The sequence below is a fragment of the Calypte anna genome, chromosome 5 (genome assembly GCF_003957555.1).
Source record: "Calypte anna isolate BGI_N300 chromosome 5, bCalAnn1_v1.p, whole genome shotgun sequence".
NCBI lineage: Eukaryota > Metazoa > Chordata > Aves > Apodiformes > Trochilidae > Calypte > Calypte anna.
Genome location: NC_044250.1, coordinates 16,571,069 through 16,595,824, shown reverse-complemented (window position 1 = coordinate 16,595,824; position 24,756 = coordinate 16,571,069). Strand labels below are relative to the sequence as shown.

At 37.9% G+C, this 24,756-nt stretch overlaps 1 protein-coding gene across 8 annotated transcripts in view; it reads left to right on the top strand.

Annotated features, from left to right (window-relative positions):
- Positions 1-24,756, top strand: part of PPP6R3 (protein phosphatase 6 regulatory subunit 3) — a 52,751-nt gene that overhangs the window by 5,546 nt on the left and 22,449 nt on the right. For 3 of the 8 annotated variants that reach the window (XM_030451493.1, XM_030451494.1, XM_030451491.1), the window contains exons 2-14: positions 2,179-2,273; positions 11,992-12,224; positions 13,531-13,717; positions 14,537-14,674; positions 15,168-15,233; positions 16,048-16,160; positions 16,849-16,962; positions 17,491-17,620; positions 19,896-20,048; positions 21,734-21,883; positions 22,402-22,466; positions 23,651-23,766; positions 24,130-24,215. In XM_030451493.1, the coding sequence (XP_030307353.1) occupies positions 2,196-2,273; positions 11,992-12,224; positions 13,531-13,717; positions 14,537-14,674; positions 15,168-15,233; positions 16,048-16,160; positions 16,849-16,962; positions 17,491-17,620; positions 19,896-20,048; positions 21,734-21,883; positions 22,402-22,466; positions 23,651-23,766; positions 24,130-24,215 (1,629 nt within the window). In that variant the 5' untranslated portion in view covers positions 2,179-2,195. Of the gene's footprint in view, positions 1-2,175; positions 2,274-4,635; positions 4,687-11,991; positions 12,225-13,530; positions 13,718-14,536; positions 14,675-15,167; positions 15,234-16,047; positions 16,161-16,848; positions 16,963-17,490; positions 17,621-19,895; positions 20,049-21,733; positions 21,884-22,401; positions 22,467-23,650; positions 23,767-24,129; positions 24,216-24,756 lie in introns of those variants that run through there. The other 5 variants (XM_030451497.1, XM_030451495.1, XM_030451499.1 and 2 more) reach the window with 4 other exon arrangements.

The following is a 24,756-nucleotide window of genomic DNA, read 5'->3' as shown; positions in this document are numbered from 1 at the left end:
TGATGATGGGCTCTTTGTTATAGCTTCAAGCTACATGTTAGCTACATTTTATGGCAAAAAGCTGTTGCATGCTGGAGGTTGTATTTAGATGAAATTTGTTGGATAAGGGAGGTAGTAAAGATAACATTGGTAAAGAGGTCTGCATTTCTTAATGGTAAACATAAAACCTAAATGCAACTTTTCATGCTGCTTGCTTTTACTGTGGTGATTAATGTGCTGGGTTTGTTTTCAAAAGTGGTGTTTCAAAGAAGGGTTGATTAATTTTAACTTGCTGTTAGAGACTTGTAGAGCTTTATGGTTCTTTTTTGACATTACTGAGTCTTTCCTGTTGCTTTACCAGTGGAGTTATGGGATGTCTTTTGTCATTTCAAAGGGATATATTTTGTGAAAGTGTGTATCTGCGAAAGTGTACTTCACAGACTGTGAAAACTGTGTCTCTAATTTTGCAACATTACTGGGCTTGGGGCTAAAGCTGTGTTCCAGAGTCACTTAAAATCTAAAAGCTTCTGCATTTTGCTGTGGGACCAGTAATGGGTGATTGTGGACTGAACTTGCAACTTCACTCTCTCTCAACCACTTATAAATGATGACTTCTTTTTTTCAGTAGTTGGGCCAGGTGAAGGATCATGGTATTAATGTGATAGTCCTAGATGGGCACATACTGTCATTTCTGTAGCTGTTTGTTCCAGCTGTTGTAGTTAAGTAGTATTTATTTTGAGAGAATAATAATAATAATAATTGGCTTGGATGCAAATGGTAGAAAAATGCAATTTATAAATACAAATTAATCTCTTAACTCTTCAGTTACTGAATGGGGAATTTAGTTGCCCAGTGTCAAGATGGGATATCAAAGGCAGACAAAAAAAAAAAAAATCTTGCATTAAAATCTCTACCATTGTGCCTGTGAAAAAATAGTAAAAGTCTGAAAAATCTATAGATTGCTTAATATAATTTTTTAATAAAAGAAACACCTGTGGTTGTCTGAGGCCTTTTTAAGTACAGGAAACTGGCTTCTTTTTAAAGCATAACAAAGCAATGATGTTAATGCTTTTACACTAAGTTTTTATTTGAACTACACTGATCTAATCCTCCCCTGCTCTGGACTAGGTAATTCTGAAGTTTAAGTAGCACTCCTCAAATTATGCTGGCCTTTGGCTGGAAGTAGAATGCAGTGGGGTGGCTTTTTTTTTTTTACCCTTTATGAAGTGGTAGCCCCCATGCAGTAAAGAATGAAATTACTAGACACAACAGAAAAATTGTAACCGTGGTGCTGATCTCATTTTAGTGAGAGGGAGGAATTTTAAATTATGCTAATACACTTAATTTTTAAATTTACTGGAGATTTGAACATTGTGTGTAAAGATTAAGGTCATCTGTTGAAATGTTTATTGGTAACTGTGATGTTATAGTGCAACTACTATGTAGTGGAGTGCAAGAAAAGGAAAATGTGGTTTACTGTTAGGTTTTTGGTTGGTTTTCTGGCTTTGGTTGGGTTTTGGTGTGTGTGTTTTCTATTTTTGCTGGGTTTTTTTAGTTTTGTTTTTATAAAGAGAAAGTAATTGATCTTTTAATTACAGAAAAACTGCAAGCAACAGCAGTGCTGCTCCTCAAAACAAAAAGCAGACTGGCAGTTGAAAATAAAAAAGGAAAGTTGGAGTGGAAAAGAGATGTTGACATTTTAGGGTGGTGCCTACAGGAAAGCCAGGCAGGGCCTTTTTACAAGGACTTGTAGTGATGAGTGGAAACAGTTTTAAGCAGAAAGAGGGTAGATTTAGATTAGCTATTAGGAAGAAATTCTTTCCTGTGAGGGTGGTGAGACACTGGCTGTGGATGTACTCTCTCTGGAAGTCTCCAAGGCCAGGCTGGATGGTGCTGTGAGCAACCTACTCTGGGGGAGGTGTGTTTCCCCATGGCATGGAACGAGATGATCTTTAAGGTCCCTTCCAGTCCAAATAATTCAATCATTCTGTGCTCTTGTACTCAAGTTAGTTAAGAGAAGTGAGAGATGGGGCTGAGTAGCTTTTGGTTGCATTTTGGTAAGATTGTCTTACAGATCTGTGTTGCCTTACAGTAGCTCTGATGCTGGTTTTAGGTGAGGGAACTCTTCATCATACTAATGCCAGATACTAATCAGCATCTTCAGACTCTTCTCATCTCTTGTCTGCTCTTTTTCAGCAGAATTCCATCTGGCTTGGATGGAGTGGGGCAGATTTCATGAAGTGCTGAATTCCAAAGCAGTGGCTCAGATCATCCATAGCACCAGTGCAGCCATGGTAACTGTATCCCTGTGATCTGATGATAGTGTTTTTGACTTGGGGAAAAAAAAAAGTCTAGATCCACCCACATTTTCAGAGTACTAACTGGAACAGAATAGATTAAATGCTTAAGAAAAAGTAACCTGATAAAATTCATACGTCTGGCCTTAAAACTGTCTCCTGAAGTTACAGTAGTTTTTCTTAAAATGTGCAATCAAAAAAGGAAAAGTTTGCTGCTGAAACAGTCAGCATTTTTACATTTCCAGAGTAGTAATACAGGAATTTGGGACTCATTTATACTTCAAGATTATCAGGTGATTGAGATAATAGTATAACAGATGTTGAATTGTCCAAAATCAGCCTTACAGGTCTCATGCCTATTATCATCAGATTCAGGGGAACTTTTATTCTGCAGTCCTGCAGCAGACCTCATGTGGTGTAATTTGAGGCAAAGATGGAAGAGAAAAATCTTGGTTGCCCTGACCCTAATGGTGTGTTCCCTTTTCCCTGGCTTTGCTTGCCCTAGTGATTGACAGACTATTTCAGTGTGTGGACTTGACAGAAGAACTTCTTCCCTTCTACCAGCTGCATTTATCACCTCTTAAAGTACATTTTTCATGCAAATTACTTGGCAGAAGTTTTATCAGTGTCTGGGAGCCAACAGAGGGACACTGCACAGCAAGGGGTTGTGCAGAGCTTTTTAGCCTCTCATAGCACCCCTGTCAGACTGGATGGAGTTGCAGTTCTGGTCCTTACTCTGAGTGTGGATGGCTACATTTCAGGATAAAAATGTGCCCTTTAAGCAAGGTGTTTGGAACTGATAGCCACAGCATTCAAAGATAAAGTCCTAGCATAAATGAGCCAGTTCTTAAAGTGTTCTAAAAGTTGCCTTGGTGATCACAGTTTATTAAAAATGTTTTTAGTTGGTGAATTAGAACTCTGGACTATATCAGATGCACTGATGTCTCTGTCCTCAAACTGTCTCAACCCTCCTGAATTCATGGTGGTAGACAACATTTTAAAGTCAAGTTTCTTTTTTTCTTTTTTTTTTAAGCCCATTTGTTAAGCACTTGTTTAAAGGTTTTTGGAAAGAGATGTTCCTGAGTAACTTCTGTAGTAAGCCCCAGAAGGGGAGTGTTCTAAGGAGGACACTTTTTTTTCCCCACCAGACATTGGGAGAGGTGTGGTAAAAAACAATAATGAGTCTCAAATCCTTTTTCACAGTGCTCTGCCTTGTTGAGCATTAGCATCAAATAGTCTTGTATTGCTAGACTGTGACTTCACTGAGGAATCTTTCTGGTCCTATAAGACAGTGGAAAAAAGGAAGAATGTACTTTTTTTCTTGCTTAGGCACAGTGTTGTATAAAGTTGCTCGCATTTGTTTTGAGTACAGAATGACCCAGAAAGGGAATAGAATTAGACTCTGCAGTGACCTTTGCTTCCTGTTACTAATTGTGATGCAGACACCTTTATTTTTCCTAAAGAGAAGCTGGTGATAATGTTTTTGATAAACTGATTGCCCCTATGGTGGGAATGCAGTGGCTGCAAAATTAAACTGAATTTTTTTCACTGATGTTTTATACATTGCAAAAACATAATCTTAAGTAGAAACTACTTTACATAAGGTAGGTTATATAAGTTACGGGTTTGAGTGCATGGAGTGTGTGCTGTACTTGCAGTTCTTCACCAGGATGCACAAATGCTGCCTTGGGTTCTGTAAGTGAAGAGTCCTGTGTAGTTTAAGTGTTTGGAGATACATGAGAACTGTTTTAGAAGTAGGCAGATCCCAGTCAGGGCAGCATTAATGAAATTTTTTTCAGTCCTGGTAATGCCAACTGTTCTCCTAGTGGTTGACTTCTGTATCCAAAAAAGTGTAAATAAAGTTCATCAAGTTATACTTCATAACAGGCACTACCATCACTACTAGATGCTTGCCTTGAGAGTTGTGCTTTGCTTTATTTTTCAGGTCTATCAGATAAACTTGTGAGCATGGATGTGTTCTAGTGGTGGTGAGTTCCTGTAGTTTTATGTTGGAATGATAAAAATATCCACATGACAATACTTCTGCCTTTACATGTTATCTTCAGGTTTACACTTTTGATTTAAATTTTTTGATCATGGCCCCTTGTCTCCCTGACAGAAGTACTGTGTTAATGTGGCTGAACTGTTGTTGCTGAATGTGAACCATCTTTGGATCTAAGAAAGCAAGATTTAAATATTATTTTAAGGAAAGAAGTCCTGTGTGTTTTCTTTTTCCTTTATCCATAGTGTAGTCTCTTTTAACATATTAACTGTGCTGTGGTGGGAAACACTCTGAGCCAATAAACCATTTGTATGACTGAGTGAAAATCATTCCTTGAATCAAACTCTCTCTTTGTAGATTCCCTGGTGAGCTGAAACAGTCCTGACTGATCAAGCAGACCTTAGCAGGGTATGCTACAATACTTGCACCTCTAGCATTATGTTAATTTTGATTATACCATATTTTTATTTTCCTATATAATCCTAGTGTACTGAATTCAGAAGCTATCTGTTAAGGTGTTAAACAGTGGTAGTGAGACACTTTTTTAACAGAGGAATAAAGTATCAGAAAGACATCCTATTAAGAGGAGTAAAAATATCCTATTAAGAGGGGTAATAATATTGATTTGCATAGTTTTGCTGGCAGTTTAAAACTCTGAATAGTATCTCAAGAGTTTGTAAAGTCTTCTGGAAGCTGAGCAGGCTTGCTCCCATATGATATAACTGAGGAAGTGACATTCTTTCCCTTCTTGGAGCTCTAATGCTGAATAAAGGTTGTACATTTGAAATGCAGAAAAGATAACCAAGGAAACCAGTAAATTTACTGTTTCTGTTCTAATTAGATACTTGATTCACAAGGGATCTACTTGACATGTAGATCTGAAGATACAAGGATGAACACATGACCTGTGAAAGTATTATGGCTATTGTATTACATTGACCTTCAGTTCATGTGTGTGTTGATAACTAAAATAGCCTTGGAGAAAGTTGTATTTAGTTTTTGTGTACACTAAAGCTTGGAGCCTGTGGTCTTGTGCATAAAATGCAAATGTGGGTTTTCATTCTGGAGCTGTTGGATAACAGAATGATACAAAAATAACATGGTATGGTATGCCACAAAACTTAGTGGCCCTGACAAAGCTAAGAAAAGGTACTTTTCTTACAAATTGGATGATTTGTAAATAATTTTTTAATTTTTTTTTAATTATATTAAGTAATTTTAAAATATTTTAAAATATTAGAATTTAAAATATTTTTAAATTATTTTTTTAAGTGTGCAAAAGTTTTAGTTTCAGAGCAATTTATTTGTAGTACGTATCTTTAAAATAACAGAGGCTGTCTAGTAAAACATAATCTGCAGCTTCTTGCACATGAAAGGTATGGAATTTAATTATTTGGCAGAATACTTTTTTTTTTTTTTTAACTTAAGATAGATTCATGATAAATTCTGATAGAGCTTTCCAGCCAAATGTTAGTTACTGCCATGAATTACTGAGCATGTTGGACTGGAGCATCTGCCCTGTGAGGAAAAGCTGAGAGAGCCTGAGCTGTTCAGCTTGGAGGAGAGGAGGCTGAAGGGGGATCTCAGCAGTGTTTATAAATACCTAAAGGGCAGGTTGGGGTCAGACTCTTCTCTGTGGTGTCCAGTGACAGAACAAGGGGTAATGGTCACAAACTGGCACACAGGAGATTAAACCTGTACATGAGAAAATACTACTTTACTCTGAGGGAATCTGAGCACTGGAAGAAATTGTCCAGAGAGGTTGTGCAGTCTCCATCTCTGGGGACATTCAGAACCCACCTGGATTTGTTCCTGTGCAGTCTGCTCTAGAGAGCCCTTCTCTAGCAGGGGTTAGACCAGATGTTCTCCAGAGGTCCCTTCCAACCACTACCATTCTGTGATATTCAGCACCTTTCTCATTCACTGGGACTTTTTTTTTTTTTTTTTGCTATGACCAGTATTACTCATGTTCCCTCCAAAAACCCAAATGTCTTACCTTGCTTGAAACCTGTATTAAAAAGCCATCTGACTGGTGGAAAGAGAAGGTGAATTTTTCTGTTGGAAAGCTGTCTTGCAAATTCTGGAAATAGCTACTTAAGAAAGAAGCATCAATTGATAGGATGCTTTTTTTCATTTAGTTGGTATTTACCAAAGCACAAGCAAGTGTCATTGAGTTGCTTAAACAGAGTTCTGGTAAAAATAACTGGCATTCTTAATGCTTGTACACTTATTTCTGTGCAGGTTGGTAGTCAAATCAGATTGTACTGTAACAAGAGAACAGTTATGAAGACAGAAAAGACTGCTGAAAAAAACCTGTAGTAATAGATATTTCAGATCATGTAGATCTGAAGACATTATTTCATATGAAATTGCTAATAATTGTTTTTTTTTTTAAATAGAAAAAAAAGTCAGGATTCATGTTAGATTCCACAGTTAGGTGCAGACTGTAGAGGCAGTTGTGTTTCAATGAGGCAATAGAATTTTTCTCCTTTGTCTCCTAAAAGCAAAGGGGAATATTTTAAATTAATCTGGTTTAAAAGTAAATCTTCCAGATGACAAGCTGCTTTGGAATTTATTCTTGGAGTAGGCTGCACTGAAATGACACATTTCTTCCTAGCAAGTTGCTCCCTTCTTCAGTTCATGTTCTTCATGTTCTTTGTTTTTCTGCAAATCAATGCCTAGTATTTGTGCAGTTTACCTGTTGAATAAAACCTATTAATAGTATTAAATTTTATTTTCTGTCATTGTAGGAAGAAATCTTTTTTGTCTTATTCAGTCCTGCTGAATTTAATTTAATTTAATTTAATTGTCCTGCTACATTTAATCTGTAAATGGAAAGTTTTTTGCAGTTGCCAGGATACCTTGTAATGGGGCAAGGAGCCCAAAAGTAAAAATAATTCTCTTTCTAAGCTATAGTGTTTAACAGGTAAGAAACTATTAAACTTCCCCTACAGAAGTAGATTTGGCTTTCTGTATCTAGAGTTTTAAATTAAGCTTAAAGTGATTACTGAATGCTTTAAATTTTTAGTGTCCCTGATGTAATTTACTTTCTTTCTGTATGTTCAAATTTATTTCCATTTAAGCAACTCTTTTTAATGCATTTTTTACTTTATGACCATTCTTTCCCTTTCATTGTGGCTTTTTTCTGACTTAATTTCTGGCTGGCTGTTTCTCTGTCTTTTAACCCACCCTGCTGTTGCCCTGGCTTCTTTCTGTTCCTTTCTTTCCTCTCAGAGTGAGAATCAAGACTCAACATCCTGCTTGGGTTATTCTGTTTGTTTGACAGGGAACATGTTTAAAGTGTTTTGGGTTTGTGCCAGGAGGTGTAGCTGCTCAGCCTCCAATTCTTTGGAACAGTTTTAAAGCTGATGTGTTGGTGAACTGACATGTATTAGCTATGAATGATGCTAATCTTCTGCAATTTAATTTTGGGTGCTAAACTAAATGCTTTAGTGTAAAATTGTCTTCTGGGTAGCTGTGTATTGTTTAGCTTGCTTTTTATAATACAAAGCCATCTGCTTTTCTCAGTACATAGATATCTTCATTTCCATTTTGAAGATAATTAAAAGAATTTAAAATATGAAGAATCTAACAGAATTCTGTGACCAGTGGCACTTTAAATGTGTAAATATTTGGCTGTTAAAGTGGAGTTTCTAGAAAATCATTCACCTCTTCTGCTTGGCAGGGGAGATCAGTGCCTGCAGTTATTGCAGGTAATTAAGTTCTACATTTATTAATACTTATTAACCTGTGGTTTGAGATAAATGTAAGCATTGACAAGGGATACACTTGTTGCTTGGTATAAAACCTCTCTTGTATCATAGTCATGAACTAGAAATTTTGATTGATTTTTGAACTTTTGCTGGATGGTTATGACCTCTGAGTAAGGTCTTTGGACTGGTTTGAACTTTTTTGTGTATTTCATGTCAAAGCAATGGATTGTTGCAACAATCAGTCATAATAGGGGGATGTGTGTGTAGATGTATGTCATGGGTATATATCACAGAATCATATTATCATAGAATTGGCTGGGTTGGAAGGGACCTCAGAGATCATCGAGTCCAACCCTGTATTATCTATATTATGTAAAAAATATAGATGTCATCTAGATCAAAGTGCAACGAGTCTGTATAAATCAGGAAGCATAGTATGAAGAATAAGGCTGAAAGTGAATTCACTTGTTCTCCAACCACTGCAGATTCCCTTTTCCCTTGTCTGACAGGGGTGTGAAAGTCCCTGCTTTGTAGATAATTTGCCTCCTGGTCAGGGGGAGGAGGCAGCAGCAGTGGTTAAAGAGGATGTTAGGAATATTGCTGTCTTCATACAGCTTTGTGATGCTTTTCTCTCAGAGTCAAGAAGAGACCACCACACAGTGTCTCTTTGTTGCATTTCATTCAGGAGTATGTAGTTACTCTCTGAAAGTGTGTGTGTTACCTGAGGAACACATGTGCTGCAAATAAGTATAATGGCTGGAAGGAACTGGATCTGTAGTACAAGCTGAAATAGCACAACAGTAGTTGAAAATGCTGAAATGTTTCTCTTGTATTCCAAAAACATTGTTTGGTGACTCAGTAATTCTTAAGAAGCTGCAGTCTTTGTGGGGTTTGTTTGGGGGTTTTTTGTATGTGAATGAAGCTTTACCTGCAAGTAGTTAAACACTAAAATGCTTCTAAGAATACTCCTCCACAGTTCCTGAATCTTAAAGCTTAATGATGATAAGGTCTTACTAAGATTGAGAGAGTGGCAGCAGTGTTACAGGATGGTTGGGCATCTTCAGTGGCCTCCCAGCCTCTGCACATCTTCACAGTGGCTCTGAGTGGGCATTGGGTCCAGAGATCCCCCAAAGGGGGAGCAGCTAGTCTGGGCAAGGTCTCCAAGCACTTAATAAAATAATTGCTGATTGGTTTTGGTTCTCTTTCAGTATCTTTTCCTAGTTTGCTTTGTCTAGGGACTTCAAACAGGAGCTTATCTTTGTAGCTAATAATACAAGGAACCTTGCTTCTTTAATTGAAAAGAAATGTATTTTCAAATAGGTTATTTGGCAAGTATTGTCTCTGTGTTATTTGAAGTATTTGGCAATAACATTAAGGAATAGTTAAGAGCAGACCTTTTATACTACTTTAAAACCATACTCTTTTAAGGGGAGAGAAGGTAGAATTCCTTATTTTTCCTCTGAACTCTCAGTGAAGAAGTAGCAATGTAAGTGTATTGTATATGAGATTTTAAAAAAATTGTTATTATTGCATTCATTCAATGTGTAAGTACTTAATTTTCCCACCTAATAAGTCTTGGGTTATTTAACTCTGAGGAATTTTCAAGGGTCTGGCTCAGTCTATAGGCAGTTTAAGAAGTAGCCTCTAGAGGGTCTTGCAGTCAGTTTGGGTGATGGCCTCTAAAGTTTTGGTACACACTTGTGTATCACAAGCTTTGATTTTGAATAGTCAGTTGCTTTCCTGTGTCAAAATAACACTTGACAAATGCTAGTATGGTGTCTTAACTATTGCCTATCAATTGGAGAAAAGGAGGGGGGGGGGGGAAACCAGCACCTTGAAATGAGTTAAATATAGTTTGGTTCTGACTACTTGAGGTCACACAAAGCTGGCAGAAGGGCATCCTTACTTAGGATTTTAAAGAAATCACCTAATGCATTTAAAGGTCTTAATGTTGGGAAATTCTCTTCTTGTGATAAAAGCATTACAGTTTATCTTCATCACTACTTTGTTTCCCCAAACCTACCTGCTTGTTTGTTTTTTAGAAGGGAATTGGTTTTTGCATTAAGCTCTACCACTAATAATGTAAGACCTTGAAAGCCTGTAGTGGCTCCAAGGACTCCTTTGGTGGTGGTTCTTGCATCCATCAACTAAGTTGTCTTTTGCTAGTTGCTACACAGGAGTTATAAAAAACTTTTTTTCTGAAGTAGGCTACATAATTCAGGGTGTGTTTCAAGAATGGAAAAAGTGTTGGTAGGAAAGGAACTGTTTTTTGGTTTTTTTTATCTGTGCATTTGAACCCACTGCTAAGAAAAAATGGGGGTACATAAAGAAAATTCACAGTTGTGTTCTAAGTTTGGGCTTTTTTATAAAGCAGTCCTTGCTACAGCACTCTGAGTAGCATTTTTACATATTTAGTTACATATTTAACAATCTTCAGCTTTACACTGCTACCCTTTTAAAAGCAGGGTGTTTTTTTTAAATGAAAAACTGCTGTAAAATCTGCAGTTCCTACTGAAAGATCTGTGTTTGCTTTTAACATCTGGTTGTTCAGCTGGCCAGCTGAGGTCCTTGCAGTTTTCTTCCTATGTGCCTAGATTCCCATGTCTGCTTCTAGCTACCAGTATTCAACTGCTGAGTAGAAGTATGAGGTTCCAAGTTGGAAATTACTCCCTGCAAAGTATTTTTCTCATTTTTATTTTACTTAAGAATTATGCTTAAAAGATTAACTTTAATGCAGGTTACTAGTTTTCTTGCTGAAGGGACTTCTGAATGCTTTAAAGTAACAAGTGTTTGGTAAAAGGTTCAGTGTTAAATTGAACCAAAATTAAAAATTAAAGCTTCCCAAAATTAAATCTACTTTTTGAGTATATGACAACATCATAGATCTTGTCTTTATGCTTGTGCCTGCATACAAGCTGCAGCTTACAGAAGTATTGTTGTTAAAGCAGAATTGTGCAGCTACAGTCTTAAGATTCCCTACATTAGTTGGCAGCTGATGCCCAGCAGTAATTAACATAATGAATCCTTTACACTTGGAAGGCAGTCGCTAGAGAAGCAACCTTGTTCAAATGAGTACTGCTCAAAGCTATGCCTCCTTCAGTTGTAAGGAAAGTTTCTTTTACTGTTCTCTTGGATCTCTAGTATCTCTTTCAAGCCACTTGCATTCTGCATTCACACACCATATGATACTGTGTCAGGGGATAAATGTCCTTTAAAAGCCCTGTTTTGAAGAGGAGAGAATGCAGCAAAGCTTTTATTGAGCTTAGTGAGATGCAAACACAGGATTTTATTTGATCTATTGGAGACTTGAAATATTCTTTTCTGATAGCACATTTGTATCAGTAGCAGCTTGCAGGGTGTCTTAGAGCAATGGAATTAGCGTGGAGGTGCCAAATAATTTTTTAAGGAAAGGTTAAGTTACTTGTCTTTATACATTTCTTTCATAGTCTTTTACAGTGTTTAGTGGTTGTGGTCACTGTCCTTTTGTGTGCTTGCATAAGATACTTTATTGTTCTTTTTTCTTCCTCCTGTGTCAAGTTGGTGGAAGGAGAGAGTAGACCCTGTGTTCAAATCAGCTCCAGCATTTTGTGTGCTGCCTACAAGTTAAAATTACTGTGTTACTTCCACCTTTACAGGTGTTTCTTTTTTCAATGGTAGAGTTGGTACAAAAGGTTGGAAAGAGCTAATTCAGTAAAATGAAACCCAAAGTTATTCAGTATTTTTAAAATGTAGAATAGTATGGTCTTTTTGGGTAAATAAAACCCTGGAGCTGCCTAAATTTATCTTTGGGTATTAGAACATTGGCTGTTGCTAAAGGTAAAAAATCACTGTGGAGAAATCAGTCACCTTTAATGAAGCTGATTTAGTAGCTTTTGATCATCAGAATCTGCTGTGTACATTTGGGGTTGAAAGCTATGAAATAGTCCTATGAAGTGATACTAAAAATTCTGCTTAAGTGGATTTCTAAATGTAATGCTTTCTCTGTGTTCTCCTTCTCCAGACCAGCATGTTTTGGAAATTTGATCTCCATTCATCATCCCACATAGATACACTTTTAGAGAGAGAAGATGTAACACTGAAGGAGTTGATGGATGAAGAGGATGTTCTGCAAGAGTGCAAGGCTCAGAATCGCAAACTTATAGAGTTTCTGCTGAAGTCAGAATGTTTGGAAGACCTGGTTTCATTTATTATTGAAGAGCCACCTCAAGACATGGATGAAAAAATTCGATATAAGTAGGAAAACTTTTGGTGATTGGGGAGATTTGGGAAGGTGGAAAGAGGGGTAACTCCAGTTAATTTGAGTGTGTCTTAAATCCCTGTGTGTAAGTACAGTAGTGGTGTCTTCACAGAAAGTTTCTTTCCAATGGGATTTGTAGAACTTTTAAATAAATCATTCTAATATTTACATATATTTCAAATGGAAGCCTCTTACCTACGAGTGCTGTCCACTAAGAGGAAAAATAAATTCAGAGCTTGCATGAAGAATCTTGTAGTTGCCATTATTAAGAAAATAGTTGAACAATATCACCTATTTGAGTAATATATTTAAATGCTTAGCTTTGCTTTAATGCTGACTAGTAAGATGTTTGAATATGTTTATTAGAAGGTCTGTAGCACTCGTTGGAAAATACTTCATGTTACTTTTTTTTTTTTCATAATCCAAATACTGTGTCATTGCTGGTCTTTTAAGAATTGGATGTGGGTATGACTTCAGCTAGTTTGCTGAAAAGGTTCAAAGTCAAAGCAGTTCATATAAAAGCAGCTCTTCAATTTTGGTCTATTTTAGAGTTTGTGTAGAAAACAGTATGCTAAAAAATAATATGAAATGAGCACTTCACCATTTCTAGTAAACCAAGCCTCCTGTGTTTCTAGAGAAATGTGGAGTTGAAGCATCTTTCACTTAGAAATCTTAAGCTGCTTCTGCTACTTCTGCTGTCAAAATTTCCTTTAGTGTGAGTGAGTGCAGGAAATCACTCGCTAGTTTTGCAGACTTTGTCAGACTTTGACTAGTTTACTAGTCTACATAATTGCAATACGTGTATCTATGTTAAAAAAATGTATAAAAAATGTGCATCTATATAAAAAAATCCTGCAGCTATTCCTTCTGACCTTTTGTATATAATCCCGTTACATTAGAAAGCAGCAAACATACTGCTCCTAGCCCCAGTATCCCTCCTGTAGTCCCACTCTGCTTGTTTGCAACTAACATCTTTCCCTTCAAAAAGAAAAACAGGTGTCTTCTAAAATGAGAGTTCAGTACTTGAACAAAAGGATTTAACAATAGATCTTAAAAGGAAAGCCACTTTCCCCACTGAGCTAGCATTGTCCTGTTGCTACTGAATCACAAAGTAGTTTATTAAATGGCAGGACAGAGCATGTAGGCTGAACTTGCAGTTAATGTTATCTTGCAGTAGTTTGCTGCAGACATGCAGCCCTGACTGATACCTTGTTTGGAGGCCTTATCAGGTTCTGAATTCAGAGCTGAATGCATGAGTGCTTTGAAGTATGAGTGTTAGATGTCATTTTTCTTTTTCCCCAGATATCCAAATATATCTTGTGAGCTGCTTACATCAGATGTCTCGCAGATCAATGATCGGTTGGGAGAAGAAGAATCCTTACTTATGAAACTATACAGCTTCCTCTTAAATGAATCTCCTCTAAACCCTTTACTGGCCAGTTTCTTCAGCAAGGTGCTAAGTATTCTTATAAGCAGAAAACCAGAACAGGTAAATATTTACATCCTTTCCAATTTTACATGTGCTCTAATAAAATTGTAGTGCTCAACAGTGCTGCTTTGTGACTACATGTTTTAAGGAGTAGCAGTGAGTCAAAAAAAGTGTTCAGCTTCCATACTAGCTGAAGGCACTAACTTCTGTACCAGAGGATTTTAAATAATGCATTTGGATGAGTAAAATGTACACAGATCAGATTTGTCTGACCTGTTTGTGCAGTGTGTGGGTGCTTACTTTTTGGCTTAATTCAGTATTCTATATAGTGATACTTAATTGCTGTTAAAGGTGAAGGTAAGTGAACTGAATCAGTGTGAGTGGGTCCAGTTTAGCACGAAGAATTATTATATCACAAGTTGACAGACATTTGGAGCCCTTGTTCAGAAATGCTGTACTCAGCTCATGTGACTCAATACTGAGACAGCTTCAGTGGCTGGCTCTTGTACCTGAGCCCATTTAAGTTTCTGATACTGTTCTGTACCTTTAATTTGGCAAACTCTGTATTTGTATTGTTAAGGTTTTGCTCAGTCAGGCTTTGCTGACTAAGCAGGAATAAGTTATTCATAGTTTATGGTCAGCAAGCTGGGCTTGAAAGGAGGCCCAAGACACCCTGCACACAGTGTGGATCTGTCCTGAGCCACTTTTGCTACTCTGCACATGTACATTATTTTATCCTGTCCTGAACCACAAGTTTAAAGTGGCAAAAGCTTTTCTAAGTTTTCATTTTTTCCATTTATTAGAAGAAACTTAAAGTGCTTGGAGTATCACCATGTAATTTACCAAGAAAATGTAAGCTTGCTTCTTTCTAATTTTTAGATTGTGGATTTTTTAAAGCGGAAACATGATTTTGTAGACCTCATAATTAAGCACATAGGGACCTCTGCTATCATGGACCTGTTGCTCAGGCTGCTGACTTGCATAGAGCCTCCACAGCCCCGGCAAGAGGTGCTAAATGTAAGTACAGTGTCTCAAAGGAATTTTATCTGACATGTGTGAACTGCAAGATGGCTTATCTTTTGCTTGTTTTATTAAGATTATTTCTTAAATGTGCTGAAATGAGATGGGTGAGGTTTTTTTGCTTGTAGCTGCCAATCCTTTTCCAGTGCTGCTCCTGTGTTAGTGTGTGTAACTTAGAAACTGAGTGGCTGGTCTCTTTCCCAGGCTTTTAACTTACAACTAGCCACTGCAGTTTTAAAAATATTTTGGACCTTTCTGAACATTTCTTAGCATCAGAAAGCTTATTTATTTATTTTGAGCCTTTATCCATAAGGCTTTATCTTATTACAGTAGCTCAGAAATACTAATTTTATTTATTTTCATTGTTCTCTGTCCTTGTTTAGAAATATTGACAGTATGACTCGTGGCAATTGTCAAACCACTTATTTTGATTTTGTTAATTCATCTGATTCACTTATATAACACACTAACACTCCAAACACTTTTACAGTGGCTAAACGAGGAAAGAATTATCCAGAGGCTTGTGGAAATTGTACACCCATCTCAAGATGAAGATGTAAGTATTGGTCTGAGACTCAGATTCTGAGTTCAGCAGGTTGCTGTACAACACAGTGTAGAGTTCTGTTGAAGATCCTCCTGCATTCTCTTCTTTCTTTTGCTAGTTACATGTTTAGGTTTGTGTGGCTGTTGTGGCAAGCTGAATCAGGTTTCTGCTCTGAATGTAAGCTCCCTTTTTGGCTGTCAGATCAGAAAGCTAGATCAATGGAAGGAATAGGAAAAGAGGATTAGGGGAGTAGGACTGATTTTCCTAGGGGAACCTGCTAGCTTGAAAGATCTACTGGTTTTCTTCATATTGTCCCCTTATTAATTTTACATGGGCAAGTGGTAGCTGCTTCTGTTAACAGCTGTATCCTGTGGTAGTGTTAGATCTGATGGCTGTGTAAACAGTATAAATATACTGTTTAACTGTTAGTTTTTTGTAGTAAGCTCTTTTCAGTATTCAATTGTGACCAGTTGAGGGAGGGTTTATGGTTTTTCCTCCCCCCATCCCCTTCCCTGTCCCTTGTCCCTTCCCTTTTTTTTTTTTTTCCTCATGCCCCTTTATCAGATCCTGGTCAAAGCCTGATGCATACTCAGTGTTATTTTAGGATTCAGTTCTAACTTTTTGTCACCTTAATTGTCTCGTACCTTAATGTTTTTCAGTCATAAGGTTTAGTAATGGCATAATGCTATCACCTGCCTTTTTTTTTTTTTTTTTTTTTGCATAGGAGAGAGTCTTGTCCAAGTTGAAACTTTCACCTTTTTTTATTGGAGACTTTCAGTCCAGCATGTTGTTACTCCTACAGTGAAAATCTGTTTTTCTGTTTCAGAGGCATTCAAATGCATCACAGTCACTCTGTGAAATTATTCGTCTGAGCAGAGACCAGATGTTGCAAGTACAGAACAGTTCAGAACCAGATCCACTGCTTGCAAGTCTAGAGAAGTAAGTTGGTTTGATGAATTTGGTTTTTATTGTCAGTTCATAAAAAACAGTTTTTAACTTTTGACCTGAAAAATCTTTAGAAATGGCAAGCCTTGCTTTTCATGTGAAATTTCATGGCTATCTATTACCTCTCTGTGTAATTTTGAAATAACTCCACAAGTAAGCAGAGTCCACCTGGAGGACTTCCTTGATGGAGGGGATTTTATCACAAAAAAAGTGTTTCTTATACTGCCAGAGTTAGTGCAATGAAACATGTGGAGGTCAGCTTGATACTGCAGAGATTATGCATGGGAGACTTTGGCATTGGTCTGTTCCTTGCTTTAAGGTAATCCAAGCATGAGTTTTGGCCAGAGAATATTCTCCTGGCTTATCTTCTTTTTGCTAGTTACATGTTTAGGTTTGTGTGGCAGTTACAACAAGCTGAATTGGGTTTTTGATCTGACTGCAAAATCCCTTTTCCTGATGTTGGTTGTCAGGTCAGAAATGATCAGTGGAAGGAATAGGAAAATAGGATTGATGGAGTGAGAGTGGGAGTGATTTTCCCAGTGGTACCCAATAGCTGGAAAGATCTACTGGTTTTCTTCATATTATCCCCTGATTAATTTTACATGGGCAAGTGTTAGCTGCTTCTGTTAGCACCTGTAGTCTGACATAGCACTATATCTGATGGCAATACTTTTTTTTTCAGGCAAGAAATCATAGAGCAGCTGCTGTCTAATATTTTTCATAAAGAAAAAAATGAATCTGCAATAGTCAGTGCAATCCAGATACTATTGACCTTACTTGAGACAAGACGACAGACGTAAGTGTCACTTTGCTGAAGTTATGTCTGTGTAATTTAACTCATCTGCTGTTCAGCAGTGCAAAGTGTCTCCCATTTCTTCATGAGTTTGTTTCTGAATACAAGTAATAGAGTAAACTTTGCAGTGCAATGAATGGATGTTGAATTTTTTAAAAGTTACTTGGAATTTTATTATGACTTCACTTTGAACTGCTGGACAGATCTCTGTGGTACCTTCAACTTGTTTGTTGAGCATGAAGCTCTTGTGTCTGCCTCAAACAAGGCTAATAGCAGCTGTAATGTTTAATCTCAGAATCATATCAGACATTTCAAGCACAGTAAACCCAAAAATACTAGGACTGGTGTTTAGAAAAATCTTGTTCAGTGGTTACTTCATGTTTACTTCTGTTTCCAACCTAATGTTTTCATATGCATCTTCATTCTTTTCACATGACTTCAGAACTGTGATGCTCTCAGAATCGTACCCTAAAGATGTTTCACAGCTAGTTTTGATATTAATGATCAGATTTTGCTTGTTGTGTGTGTTAGATTTGAAGGCCATATAGAGATATGTCCTCCAGGCATGAGCAACTCAACGTATTCAATCAACAAAAATGTTTTAGAAGCCATAAAAGCACGACTTTCATCCTTCCATGAACTCCTGCTTGAGCCTCCAAAAGTAAGTGAAACGTGTTACCAAATCAACTGAAATAAAGATTATTTTAGGCAGCTTATGAAAACAAAAAAACCCATTTTGTAAAATTAGGCAAATGCACGGACTCCTTCTGTGCCTGTTGTTGAACTTTGCCGCTCATTATTGTTGTCCCTGAGCTGATCTGTTGTGCTAATTGAAGTGATTTTCCAGGTTAAACTTTGCTGACTTGGCAGAATAGTCTTGACACAATTAATTTTCTCTGGAAGCAATGAGTAGAGATTTGCTATGTATTCTCAAGGTGGATCCTGATTCCTGCTTAGAAATCCTGTCTGGGTAGGAGTTACTTGTTTGGAATGTTGGCATGGCCCATGTGAGGCCTGCACAATTCCTCTTAGACTTGTCAGGGATCCAATTAAACCAGTTCCAAGGCATGCTCCCTGCATTTTAGGCATGTTAAATTTTTTGTGCTTTTTTAGCTGTTTTAGGCCATTTACCTATCTCACGCTGTTGCAGAAGGTTAAGTACAAGATGTATAAATAGGGTGTTCACATATGATACATTTTTCTTTTTCCACTACACTGTAAACTGGGTGTCACAGTCCATAAGAGAGGGACCAGTGCACTAAAGTGAAAAAAAGGACCAGAGGTGTGTAAAATACCAGGGGAGAGGTCAAGGCAGTTTTCAACTATTTTAGCCTAGAGAAGATGAGAGCAAGGTTTCCAAATATAGAAGAGGGAGTAAAATGCAAAGAAACTGTCTTGTCTTTATTGCAACAATGTGGCAAGATACACAGCTATATTATAGTAAAGCCGGTTACATAAGATAGAATCATAGAATTGTCTGAGTTGGAAGGGACCTCAGAGATCACCAAGTCCAACCCTTGATCCACTCCCCCCGTGGTTCCCAGCCCATGGCACTCAGTGCCACATCCAGGCTCTTTGGAAAGATCTCCAGACACGGAGAATCCACTACTTCCCTGGGCAGCCCATTCCAATGCCTGATCACCCTCTCCAGAAAGAAATTCTTTCTCAGCTCCAACCTAAACCTCCCCTGGCACAACTTGAGACCCTGCCCTCTTGTCTTGCTGAGAGTTGCCTGGGAGTAGAGCCCGACCCCCCCCTGGCTCCAACCTCCTTTCAGGGAGTTGTAGAGAGTGATGAGGTCTCCCCTGAGCCTCCTCTTCTCCAGCCTCAACACCCCCAGCTCCCTCAGCCCTTCCTCACAGCAATTCTGCTGGATCCCTTCACAGCCTCCTTGCTCTTCTCTGGACCTGCTCCAGCACCTCAAGCTCCTTCCTGAGGGGCTGAGGGGCCCAGAACTGGACACAGGACTCAAGCTGTGGCCTCACCAGGGCTGAGCACAGGGGCAGAATCCCTTCCCTGGACCTGCTGGCCACGCTGTTCCTGAGCCAGCCCAGGATGCCATTGGCCTTCTTGGCCACCTGGGCACACTGCTGGCTCCTCTTCAGCTTCCTGGCAATCCAGACTCCCAGGTCCCTTTCTGCCTGCTTAGCATTTAAATGATCTAGTGAAGTCAGTGAATCTCTTGCTCTTGAGCACTAGTTCATTGAGCATCTGTAGATTTTTGCTTTATGTAGTGAATGGAATAAATGAACTAGTAGGATATCTGTCATCTTCAGATCTTCAAAAATGTTCCTCAGAGCTGAGCAGTGTCCTTGGCTCTGCACACCAGGCTCTGGCTGGAACTCTAACCATGGAGTGGGGTCAGTCCTAGAAGCAGACACTGTCTGAGAAACTTGCTGTGAATTTCAGCAAGTGCAGCTGCTTACAAGAGACTGAGCTGAAAGCAAAAGGACAAGACAGAAAATCCCCTTTATCCTGGCCCAAACCAGGACATGAAGGCATCACAGTATATTTTAGGTCTGTCCACCTGTCCATTTGCTGTATATTGTAGCAATGTATATTGTAGCTGTACAGGGATTAACCAATGAGAAGCATATTCTAGGAAGTATCTACTATTTCTTTGAAGGTTGGACAGAATGCATCTGCTTTGAGATCATAATGTCTGTAGCTAACAATCAGTTTTTACAATGTTGCTGATCTCCTGAGGCTGTTTTTAGGGTGTCTCATCTATGGGGTTAAAATAAGCTGCAGTGTTTAGAAATAAAAATTGCTTTTCTTTGCAGGGTGAAGGTAAGACTGTTGCTCAAGGACCAGTAGTATGTATTTTTAAGCCCTACTTAATGACATAAGCTGTATGTCATTGTGCATAGTAAAAATGAGCTTTGTTTCAAAGATGTGTTAATGGTTTTTTTTATATATACACTTTTCTTTTTCAGAAAAGTGTCATGAAGACTACCTGGGGTGTATTGGATCCACCTGTGGGAAATACACGTTTAAATGTGATTAGATTAATATCCAGCCTTCTGCAGACAAATACAAGCAGTGTGAATCAGGAGCTTATAGAGCTTAACAGCATAGGAGTAGTACTGGTAAGAACCTGATGCTGCCATCTTGATTTTTATGGATTGCTCTTAATATCTTGTCTGCTTTTTCTGCCACTCCAGATAATTTGTGCTGCGTTTTCCAGTCTTAATTTTTCAGACTCTTTGTTTTGTGGCTTCACTTGCACTGTTTAAGAACGTCTGTTTTTAGAGTTTACTGTTAAATTCATCTGTGTGAATTCAGCATTTTCCCCTGATCAGTTGAATAGTTAAGCTTTACCTTCATAAATACATGCAGTGCTTTTCTTACAAGGTTATTATGTTCTCAAGTTTTCAGCCATGTTCAGTGCTTCCTTGCTGTTTTCATTCTCTCCCTAAGATGTTCCCTCAAATAGCAAGAGACTAAAAGGTTTTTTTGGTTTGTCATATAGTATTATTTCAGCACTGCTCTGTAAAGGGACAGTTGTTCTTGGTAGCTCATATGCCTTCAAACCTCTGAAAGTTGCTGGGTTTTGCTGCTGTGCAGTGTGTACTTTGAGTACTCCTGCTTCATAATCCAACTCTACTATGGTAGGACATAATCTTCTGTGTTCAGGTTTACCAAAAAATTGGTAAACACCTCCTACCAGCCCAGGTTTTGCAGAGCCCCATCCAGCCTGGCCTTGCACATTTCCAATGAGTGGGCATCCAAAACTTTCCTGGGCAACCTGTGCCAGTGTCTCACCACCCTCATGCTAAAATTTGTTCCTGATGTGCAACCTAAATCTTCCCTCTCCCATTTTAAAGCCATTGCCCCTTGTCCTATCACTACATGCCCTTGTGAAAAGGCTTTCTCCAGCCTTTCTAGTCTCCCTGGAGCCTGCTCCTCTCCAAGCCCATCTCTATACACAGTCCTCCAGGCTGGACTCTCAGGACAGCAGACCTCCCTTGACCTGCTGGCCACACTTCTTTTCATGAATCCCTGGGTATGGTTGTTTTTCATGGCTGCAAGCACACACTGCTGACTCATAAGCTTCTTGTCTACCATCAGTCCCCAAAGTTCTCCTCAGAGCTGTTCCAGTCTCCATGCAGCCTGTATTTGTGCTTGGGTTTGCCCTGACGCATGTGCAGGACCGTGTCAGGATCTCTCTAAATGGCCTCCCTTTTGTCCACTGTATTGACCTCACCAGACAGTTTGGTGTAGTCAGAAAACCTGTGTAAAGCATTTAGTATTCTTAAATTGCATTTAGATGACATGAGGTAGCCATCTACAATAAAAAAATTAAATTAGTAGATGGAAGGTTGAAAACAGGTAGATAGGAGTTTGAAAGGAATCTCATTGAAGTGTGGAGCACATTTTAAATGGTCTTGCAGGTGTTAGAAGGTTAGCTGAACTCAAAATATTACCTGACACTTCTGAATCTGGGATTCTCTGGGCTGCAGCTAGCAAAAAGGATTTAAGTGAGGTGTGTCTTTCCTCCCTGTCTTTGAAAGTGCATTATTGGTTACCCCAGGACCAAGTCAGTTACAGTTGAGTGTTTATTATGATCTAGTATGATAGTCCTTGTGTTCTAATAATAGCAAGCAAGCACAAGATTTAATGATTTTCTAGGTTGTAGATTTTTTTCATGCACAATAATACTTCTTGTAAAACTTCAGTGTAGTCATTCCCAGGACTTGCTGGAATGATACTACTGGTAATGTTTAATGAAAAGACCTCGTTTTCTGTAAAGCTTGTTGAATTTGTTTTTCAGGACATGTTCTTTAAGTATACATGGAATAACTTTTTGCATACTCAAGTAGAAATCTGTATTGCATTGATTCTTGCAAGTCCTCTTGAAAGTACAGAAAATGTTGCAATTACAGATCAGGATTCCACTGGGGACAATCTCTTACTGAAACATGTAAGTTGTGGGGCTGGGGAATCTCTTGAGTTTTGCTGTCTTCAGGCTACTGTAGCAGTTACCCTTAAATAAAATATACCCCAACATTGTGTATAGAAGGAACAGGAATATTTATCTGTTTTCTTTCTTTCTTTCTTAAAATGTCAGTTCAGGGTGTTAAACCTGAAAGTGGTATAAAGTAGATTTTAGCCTTCCCAAAGTGAGCATTTGTGCAGATTTGCCAGTGTTTGTATTCCTGGAAGATCTTACTTTTAAGAAATACAATTGCTGCTCCAATAGGTTGATTCTGCTATTATTCAGCAGCTATAAAGAGAAGAAGAATTAATGAATGTTTACCTTTTCGGTTTTGTTAGAAATTTTAACTGCTGCTTCTGAACTGTAAATGCTGTAATCAAACTATTTATCCTGAAACTGCAATCAGTTTTCCTGTAAGCTTTTAGTGTGTGTTAAAATGAACTGTAAAATGCTTAATAGTATTCTACTGCACTGCTACAAGCATATTTTGTCTTTTTAAATAGCTTTTCCTGAAGTGCCAATTGATAGAACGAATACTTGAAGCATGGGAGATGAATGAGAAGAAACAGTGAGTAACTGATTCTCTCATTGGGTACAATTGTAGATGTAAGAGCTGAATTGTGAAATTAATACATAAACAATTAATAACTTAACTGACCAGTTCTAAAAAAACCTTGTATGCTAATGTTTGGATTAAAATTTTCTCTCCTGCATCGTTTTGGTAGCATTCAGAAGTTGTTTCTGCAAACAGTGTGATACTGTTTCATGCATGGCATCTTGCATTGGCCTTAACATAATTTGTTACCTCTTGTGTTAGATGATGATGATGGAAAATCAAGTAATGTGGTTTGTGTTAGCATAACATAAGCTACTTCCTGAACTGCTGTCATGTACAGAGATTTCAATAAGGTTTATTGAGTTGTCTAGCTAATTGAATGAGTGGGTATTAACTTTTTTTTCACTTAAAAAGCACAAAACTTTAAAAAGCTGACACAGCATATCTGTTTAGCCTGTAGCTAAATGCTAGAAATTCAGTCCAAGCTGGAGCTCTCACTCTTTGGTTGGATATAGAATGGCTTCAGCTGAACATAGCCACTCAAAGCACTAATATAAAAACTGGTTAAAAACTCCTCTTTCTACAAAGCAGTTCTGTCACATTAAAATACACAAATGCCTTGTAACTCAAGCTCCTTGTAATGCATGTAGATGTCATTCCTAAACTTCAGGAAGGCAGTGATCCTAACCTGAATTTGAGTGGTCATTCCAGCTCTGCATGCTAGCTGTACTGTTAAGAAACTTCTGCAGTACTAGAGCAGACTTAGGTTTTAAGAATTCTTTTGTCTTTTCAGTCTTGGACTCAAAGCTTTAAGAGAATGTTCAGTGTATAAGGGTTCTGAAGAATAATCTCAGCAACAGAAATTTCTGAAAAACTGTAGTTCTCTTCTTAGTTTTGTCTTTAAATTGATGGAACTGTACATTATTTTTTCCTAAACACACTGACATGAAAACAGAAATCTCTGTTCAGGTACTCTGCACTTGTGGGTAGTTTACATGCTTGGTAAGTCTGTCTCACAGTAGCTCACTCAGTCAGTATCCTATTATTGTCAGTTTATTTTCTGAGTGTTTGGTTTTAGGATCCAACTCTTCTGCTTAAAACCCCCCTTTGCTATTTGTCTTGTGTACCTTCTGGAGTCCATAACAAAATAAAGTAGTAGAGAGTGTGGGCAGTTGCATTACTTTTCTCTCTTGCAGGGCTGAAGGAGGAAGAAGACATGGCTACATGGGTCATCTGACAAGGATAGCAAACTGTATTGTGCACAGTACAGATAAGGGGCCAAACAGTACACTAGTCCAGCAGCTCATTAAAGGTAATATTAATGCTCTAAGACAAAAGTCTTTATTAAATTGTGAGGAAATTAATCAGATGTAATCTGAGACACCCATTGGATAAAAGTACTGATTCTTTCTGACTCGTTCATTTTAAAATGAGCCAACCTTAAACACATAATTTCAGTCTTTTCCTCTAACAGTATCAAGCTTCTTTAATTAAATGTCAAGAAATGCTGATGTGCTTAATTTGGATTTGTTTGTTAGCTGGAGTAGTCCTTATGGGTATAGAAGCATGTATGTGTTTGCAATAGTTCTTGTAGAGAAGAAGAAAAGAATTAAAAATTGATGCTCCATTGTTGATAGTGTCAATTTGGGAATTCTTTGTCTCCTTCCTTCCCTAGAGCTTCCAGAGGAGGTCAGAGAACGATGGGAGACATTCTGCTCAAGCTCTTTAGGAGAAACTAACAAGAGAAATACAGTGGACCTGGTAAGATATCAATGGAAAAGATATCAAAATTGCTACTGTTTGTTTGGGTCCCAGTTTCTTTTGTCTGCAACACAATCAGTCTTTCCAGCTACCCTGTGCTTGTGTCAATAAATATATCTAGTGCTGAGCTATGAGAACAGATAATTCTTTAGTTTACTTTTCAATATTACTTTTCAATATTTTCAATATTATTTCAATATTATTAGAGCAATATTATTAATATATTGATGGCAATCTGGTAATAGTTCAGTTTGTATCACAGACAATAGCCATGAAGGAAGATTTCTTTACAGCTTCAAGTCTGTTCTTGAACGCTCCTGTTTTCTTGAAGAGTCCAAACTAAAACTGCAGGTGTCAGCTGTTTTAGGTACACTCTGTAAATGAACCTGTGTGAGCTTAATGAGAAAATGTTTCCTTCATCCCATTGCATGTGTTACCATTGCCTAACTCAAATAACTTTGCACACATTTGCTGTGCACCTCTCATTTCTTGTGGCTTCTCTAACTTTTGCTATATTAATTGAGCAGTAGGAATACTAGAC